Source organism: Scyliorhinus torazame, chromosome 14 (assembly GCF_047496885.1).
Source record: "Scyliorhinus torazame isolate Kashiwa2021f chromosome 14, sScyTor2.1, whole genome shotgun sequence".
NCBI classification, from domain to species: Eukaryota; Metazoa; Chordata; class Chondrichthyes; order Carcharhiniformes; family Scyliorhinidae; genus Scyliorhinus; species Scyliorhinus torazame.
Genome location: NC_092720.1, coordinates 7,528,341 through 7,536,252, shown reverse-complemented (window position 1 = coordinate 7,536,252; position 7,912 = coordinate 7,528,341). Strand labels below are relative to the sequence as shown.

General features: G+C 42.0%; 1 protein-coding gene across 1 annotated transcript; it reads right to left on the bottom strand.

Annotated features, from left to right (window-relative positions):
* Positions 1–1,262: 1,262 nt before the first annotated feature.
* On the bottom strand, positions 1,263–7,640 carry LOC140389461 (extracellular calcium-sensing receptor-like). The gene is made up of 5 exons (XM_072473591.1): positions 7,371–7,640; positions 5,455–6,291; positions 5,016–5,249; positions 2,321–2,444; positions 1,263–2,170 (listed from the first exon to the last, which is right to left on the bottom strand). Exons 1-5 carry the CDS (start codon positions 7,626–7,628, stop codon positions 1,263–1,265), a joined length of 2,361 nt encoding a protein of 786 aa, XP_072329692.1. The 5' UTR covers positions 7,629–7,640.
* Between the last annotated feature and the right edge of the window lie 272 nt (positions 7,641–7,912).

Below are 7,912 nucleotides of genomic sequence, written 5' to 3'. Positions count from 1 at the left end.
GGTGTTTGTATTTGAAATGTTAGGGGCTGTTCGGGAGTGGGTGGGATAAAGGGATTGTTGGCCACCGGATTGCCATTGTTATAGTTGATTATTTGTTGGTGGCTGTAAATTTGATGAAAATGTGAAAAAGGAACAAAATAAAAATATTTTTAAAACAGCAATAACAAACAAATGATAGGAAAATCATAAGGAATGGCCAACATTCTTAACAGCTGCTGAAAAATGTAACTAATCGATGTGTACGAGAGAGAAGCTTGGTTGAAACAATTGAAAGTCAGCAATATGAGGTGATGACCATCAGGCATTTCTTCCATACACGTGTGGTGCACAGAAACCTAGCAGCAGCCGTGTGTACCATCTACAAGATGCACTGCAGGAACTCACCAAGGCACCTAACGCAAAACCTCCAAACACACAACCACTGCCGTCTAGAAGGACAAGAGCAGCAGATACCTGGGAACCCCAGCAGCTGGAGATACCCCTCAAAGTCACTCACCATTATGACTTGGAAATATGTCGGCATTGTATTCACTGTCGCTGGGTCAAAATCCTGCAACTCTCTCCCTAACAGCACCATGTGTGTACCTACACCTCAGGGACTGCAACAGTTCAAGAGGGTCCCAGGTTCGATTCCCGGCTTGGGTCACTGTCTGTGCGGAGTCTGCACGTTCTCTCTGTCTGCGTGGGTTTCCTCCGAATGCTCTGGTTTCCTCCCACCAGTCTCGAAAGGCGTGCTGTCAGGTGAATTGAACATTCTAAATTCTCCCTCAGTGTACCTGAACAGGCGCTGGAATGTGGCAACTAGGGTCTTTTCACAGTAGCTTCATTGCAGTATTAATGTACGCCTACTTGTGACAATTGAGATCATTCCAATTTTTTTTAAATGAAGGGAGCTTTCTCAAGCGCAAGTAGGGATGAGCTGCAAATGCAGGCCTGGCCAGCGAGTCCAGCGCCCGATCAAAATAAATTTCAAAAACGCTGTTAATTTTGAAGCCACTTATGCTTTTATAGTTGCATTTATTAACAGTTATCAAAATACACGCCTAAGCCGACGATTACTCAAAATCTTACCACTAATATTTCTAATTGTTAGAAAATGGAGACCATTTCGTACATTTATCCATTCACAAAACGTACCTTTAATCCGAGCAACCTTATCAGAACACATTGCCAGGGAACTTAAAAGTCAAAGCTGTTTGTGTTAAGTGCACAAATCGTTCACACTCTCCAGCTCCACATCACCATGGATTAAGTTTAATTTGTTAGTGTGGCGCATTTTTACCCATTAGGTGTTTTTTGCTGTTCTCTTCTGATTTGAACAAGATAATGTAACATTTTGGAGCAAATATACATACCAACAACCCAAAGCTCGATGCTAAAATTGCGAATATTTCCACCGCCACCGTGTATTTTCCAGGATTGCTCACGTAAGTTGGAATAAAAGTTAACCAAACGGCAAAAAAGATCAGCATGCTAAAGGTAATAAATTTCGCTTCATTGAACGTGTCCGGTAAGGCCCGGGCCAGGAAAGCCAAAATCAAACACATGCAAGCTAAGAGGCCAATGTAAGCTAACACACACCAGAAAGCAATTGTGGACCCCACGTCGCACTCAAGGATAATCTTTGCACTTTGATACTTGGTGTTTTTAGATGGGAGTGGGGGAGATGTCACCAACCAGATCACGCATATTATAATTTGAATCAATGTGCAGAGAAAGACGATTGATCTTTGTTGTTTGGGTCCAAACCATTTCATCACATTACTGGCCGGGAGCGTTGCTTTAAATGCCATCAGGACGACCAGAGTTTTACTAAGAATACAGGAAATGCACAGAACAAAGCTCACCCCAAACACAGTGTGGCGCACCATACATGACCATGGCGTTGGCTGTCCAATGAATGCAATGGAGCACAGAAAGCAGAGTATTAATGAAATTAACAGAAGGAAACTTAGCTCTGAATTATTGGCCCTTACAATGGGAGTGTTTAGGAAATATAAGAAAACAACTGCAACAACTCCTGTGATACAAGCTCCAATCAGTGAAATCGCCGCCAGTGTTATTCCCATGGTGTCGTGGAAGGAAAGGAACTCAATTTCTTTCAGAATGCATTGATTTTTTGGAACGTTGGACCAGTAATTTGTTGGGCACTTGATACATTCTATTGAATCTGTGGACACACAACGTTACAAATGGTAGTTCAAATGCACTTTTTCGAAATGAACGACACGTACGATGATGGCAAATCCAAAACATGCCGTGGTACTTTATATTCCCAGGTTCCTGTTTCTTGCTGGAAAAGTAAGGAAGGTTCTCATACCTGTCTGGTTACTGATCTCCCCATCAGCACATGGTAAACAATCAAAACAGCAAACAGGCTGCCCCTTGCGGGCAGCCCTTCTTGTTCCGGCGCCACAATTATCACTGCATGCTGACACAGGGACCTGTGGAGACAGGGACCATACTTAACATCGTCAAAACTCATCCATTTGCAAAGAGTCTAAGTCGGAGCTGGAAAGTCTTATCAAATATTAATGTCCTGTCAAATTATAAGACTTTGAATTTATTGACAAATATATCTTTACTATCTGAGAGCATTCCGTCTCTGCTTGCTACCGCTCAAACTCGGTTGCAATTCAAAATGTAACGAAAACACAAATTGACTTTGCTATTCCGTACATCATTTAGGGAGGGCGTTGATGTAATAGTAGCTGGACTATCAATCCAGAGGTCGAGGCTAATGCTCTGTGGACACGAGTTCAAATCCCACCACGGCTTCTGGTGGAATTTAAATAAAATTAATACATCTCAGTAATGATGATTACGGAACTATCCTCGATTGCTTTAAAAGCTCGAGTTAAAGGGGGAAACTTGACATCAGTGTCTGGTTGGCCTGCGTGAAAATGCAAAGCGATATGATTTGACTCTTAACTACCCTCTGAAATGGCGTAATAAGCCATTCAAAGAACAAAGCAAATTACATCACAGGAACAGGCCCTTCGGCCCTCCAGGCCGGCACAGACCATGCTGCCCGTCTGAACTAAAAACCCCGTGAGATTAAGTAGGGTGCACTTTCCAAGGGCCGGTGATGGCTCGATGGGCCGAAGTGCCTCTTCTGCTCTGTGCATTCCTGTGATTCCGTGATGACAGTAAATTATTGCATCAAATCAACAGGGTTAAGAATATGGCGTCTGGAGTGTGACAATTGCTGTTGAACTATAACTATACATTTTGCAAAGGAGATGAGTGACTATTCTGCCAAATTTTCAATGTTGATCAACAAAATCTTAGTTTACAGAAAATAGGAACGCGGGATATTTTGGACAGGTCATTGCAACTCAATCGTCCAGCGCACTAACTCATCCATTACGGAATTGTGGGGTAATTTTGAATGATTCTCATCATATGGCTTCATTTATTTCATGATTTCAATTAACCGAAATGTTTCTTATTGTTACCTGAATAAGTATTGATGTTTTTCTTTTTTATTTCAATAAATTCCACTCATCTCATCTGTCTCTACTTTCCGGTATGCTTAAACTTAAATATTGGGGTTTAACTTGGATATACTATTCATTATTGTTCCACCTTCACCAAGTGATCTTCCTTTGGAAGAACATAACCAACCCATCTAGCAACTTTTATCCTAATGCCAGGATTGAATTCAGCTTTAGAACTTGCCAGGCAGAAGGATTAGAATTCGCCGCCACTGGGTTAATATGCTGACGGCATAGAGGCTGCAATGTTGTGCCCTCTTGTTGATGAGAAATACGTGGCATGCTTGGGACAGCACGGTGGCACAATGGTTAACACTGCTGTCTCACAGCATCAGGGGCGTTGGTTCAATTCTGGCCTTGTGTGACTGTCTGTGTGGATTTTGTACGTTCTCTCCTTGTCAGCGTGGGTTTCCTCCAGGTCACGTGGTTTCCACCCACGGTCCAAATATATGCAGGTTAGGAGGACTTGCCATGATAAATTCTTGATTAGTGTCCAAAAGGTTAGGTGGTGTTACAGGAATAGGGTGGAGGAATGGGCCTTGGTAAACTGAACCTTCGGAGGGTCGGTGCAGACTCAATGGGATGAATAGCGTCCTTCTGCACTGTAGAAATTCTATGATTTTATAATTTACATATAGTTATAATAATGCTTAGTTGAATATTCACGAAAAGAAAGAAACCGCGATGAAAAATATGAAATGATAAAATCAGTACAGAATAGGCATTAATAGGGCGATCTCCAAATTTGAATATTGAGTTCGAATGTTGGAATTATTAAAAGCAGAAAACGGAAAAGATACACTGAGTTCTCCTTCTACCATTCTATAGTCGCATGATAAAACAACAATCAATTTGTGGATTAATCAAGTCAGTCAATCTCTGTCAATTAACTCTTCAACAGACATGGTCTATGAAACCCTCACTGCTGAGTAAATATCATAAGACCATATGATATAGGAGCAAAATTAGGCCTTTCGGTCCATCAAAATAACGTCAGACGGTACAGGAATTGAACGCACGCTGCTGGTCTTGCTCTAGGTATGATTGATTAACCTCCCCTGCCACCTTCAATGATGTGTGCACATGTCCATCAGGTGCTCCATTTTATGCACCTCCTTTAGAATATCACTCTTTATTTTAAACTTTTTCTCCATATTCTTCCTGCTACAACGTAACATCTCACACTTCTCTATATTGAATTACATCTGCACTTGTCTGCCCAATTCACCAACATGTCTATGTCCTTTTGAAGTTCAGGACTATCCGCACCACGATTGGCAACATCTCCAATCTACGTATCATCTGAGAAAATTAAAATCATGAACTGAACACAACAGTGTACGAAATTGAAATATATCAATAAGAACAAGGATCCTCATATTGACCCCATACATTCAAAACTAGCCCAGAAGGTGTGACTGAACGCGAGTTTCCTAAAAATAACTTGTTTGGTCTCGTCAATAATAACCAGTCAAATAAACGCGCGATTATGGGTTGCTGGATTGAAAATCGGCTTACTTTATTTTCCATCGATGTTCTGTGCCAAATTATTCTACTTTCATCCAACGCCAGTTCTTCTCCTTCTGGCATCGCTGCATCATAATAACCAACTTTCACAAAATCAACTGACAAATCAGGAAGCTTCTGCCAGTTTATCAAGTCATAGGAAGCGATAGGATCTCCATCTTCATCAAAACTTACTTCCTCCCCAAACTGGTTTGTGAAACGTACCTCCCTCAGGTACTGTAAAAGCTTTAGGAAAGGGAAAACAATTATCATCATCTACAACTCTTGACTATGTTTCACAATGTCTGCAAAAAGATTAACTCAGCCTTAAATAAATCACCAATAATTGGACATTAGAACAGTTGCTTGTGTGTTCTTGTCGTTGTTTCTGGCGAAATGAGAAATCATTGAGCTTAAAGAGAATGATTAAGGGTTTCCGAAAATGCCTCACCTGCCAGGATAGTGGGTTTGACTTTTGGCCACAGGTTTTATTGGGAAATGGGCCTTTCCCATGTTCACAGGTTAGTAAATTATGAAGTGCATGCGCTGCTGCGTATACCGCTTTGTACACATTGTAGGAAATCCTTAACTGGGATACATCAGTAAATGTACTCTCAATTGTCCCCAAGTTCTCTAAACCTGTGCATGGTCTATAAGAAGATGCTGTTATATTTCCTCCCAGAGTCTGATTTGAGATGTGTACACTGCAGCCAAAGATGTCCCGCCAGAGCTCTTCCACAAACGGGTTTTCTGTTGCTGTGGTAGGATGGAGTTTGACGAGAAATTCTCTCAATCCTGCAATTTCCGCTCTCCTTATTCCAAACCCCATTGTTCCCATTAAAATGTCCCAAGTTTCCGCTGTCCACAGTTGGAATGATGTGACCCATGCTTCACTCGCTATCAGCTGGATGTCGGTAATGTTCTGCATTCTCAGTTCATTTACTAAAGACAAGGTGTCACTCTCTCCACAGAATATTATCAGCACCTTTGCCGAGGACCTTCGGATGGTGTTCGCTACCTGAAGCATCCTTTCCCTGGTACGACCGGGTGAAAGAAATTCGATGTAGGCGATGCAAATTTCAAACTTTGCAGCCTCTTCAATTAAAGCCCTCATCCCGAATCGGCCATAATCGTTATCCTCAGCCACAGCTCCGATCCAAGACCATTTGAAATAGTGGATAATCCGGACTAAAGCTCTCATCTGAATGGTATCACTGGGAATTGTCCTGAAAAATGTTGGGAATTCACGCTTATCACTGAGGCAGGCACATGAAGCAAAGTAGCTGACCTGTGGGGTAAGAGGATTAACTGAGATGTTTGGAACTGTGGAGTCACACATGAAGCTCACAAGGCCACCGCGCTTGTGTTGCTACTTTCAAACAGATATTTAATTAGACTCACATTCATTTTTCCACCATGGCCCCTTTTCAATAATTTACCCAATAAACCTGTCACCGTTACTGTTGATCTGATCCCACTGCGCTTTAAGTTCGTTTTGGATATGAACAATTCAAGAGCAACACTTTTAGTCATTCTTAGTAAGTGAGCGTGGCTGGCTGGGCCAGCATTTGCTGGCCATCCCAGATTACCCTGCTACACCATTTCAGAGGGCATTTCAAAATCAACCACATTACTGAGGATCTGGAATCTCATGAAGGCCAGACCAAGGAAGGACGGCAGATTTCCTTTCCTAAAGTACATTCTTTAATAATCTTTATTGTCACAAGTAGCCTTACATTACCACTGAAATGAAGTTACTATGAAAAGCCCCTAGTCGCCACATTCCGGCGCCTGTTCACGTACACAGAGGGAGAATTCAGAACGTCCAAAGTACCTAAAACGGGTTTTTGTTTCGACAATCGGCAATGGTTTGATGGTGTTCATTAGGTTTTTAATTAATTGAGTCAAGTTCACCATCTGCCGTGGTGGGATTCCAACCTGGGTCTTCAGAGCATTATCCCGAGGCGTTGATCTCGAGAGATACCACCACACCACAGTCTCCCTGTGCGCCACCTTCCTCTCTCTTAATCTCCCATGTCGTCCTTTTGCCAATTAACCTTTAACCTTTGTGGCCTACTTATGGAACCCCACTGTCTCCAAAGCAGTTAAATATTATTTAATATAAATGTCGAAAATAATATGCAGGTCTGGTACTAACCAGGGAGAGTGAAAGCGTGTCACCATTTGAGGTCAATGCCGTCTCATTAACCCTTTCCTCTCTCTGTAGATGCTACCAGACCTTCTGAGTACTTCCAGCATTTCATGTCTTTGTTTCAGACTTCTACAATTTACGCGATTTGGCTTTGTAAAAGTAATTGCAGGCACCCCCGTGCAAATGATTTTCGCAAATTTATTCACGCATCTTACCATACCAATGGCGAACGGGGCCACCACTCGCGATACTGCGATAGATTGCGATGATCCGCCATCTCCCACAATCATGGACACTGATGGAATGCCAGCACACGTGGAATTGGAAATGATCCTGTCTTTCCCTTTCAGTAATTTGAAAGCTCCTTTAAGCCCTTCAGAAGGTGCGCCACAGCTGTCGAAAATCTTGTAGCCCAGAGTTGTGTCAGGAAGCAATTCTGGGTTCCGGTTTATTTCTTCTATGGCGAACACCATGGTGAGGGCCCAACGCAGCCCACTTTGGCTAAACCTGCCACACACATATGGAGTTACTCTTCTTTCAAGACAATATTATTCCTTTTGTATTATTGCTCATTGCAAAATTGAGAAAACATTGAAAGGATGTGCGATTTGTTGTGCAGATTACAATATAAGCATAGAATTTAGGGAACAAGTAAAGCATTTCACTCTTACAGAATATTTCTTATTGCTGGGTTTATATCCAGATTGTTAGTGACACTCCACGGCAATAATTGAAGTGGCTTACTTTGGCTCTACAT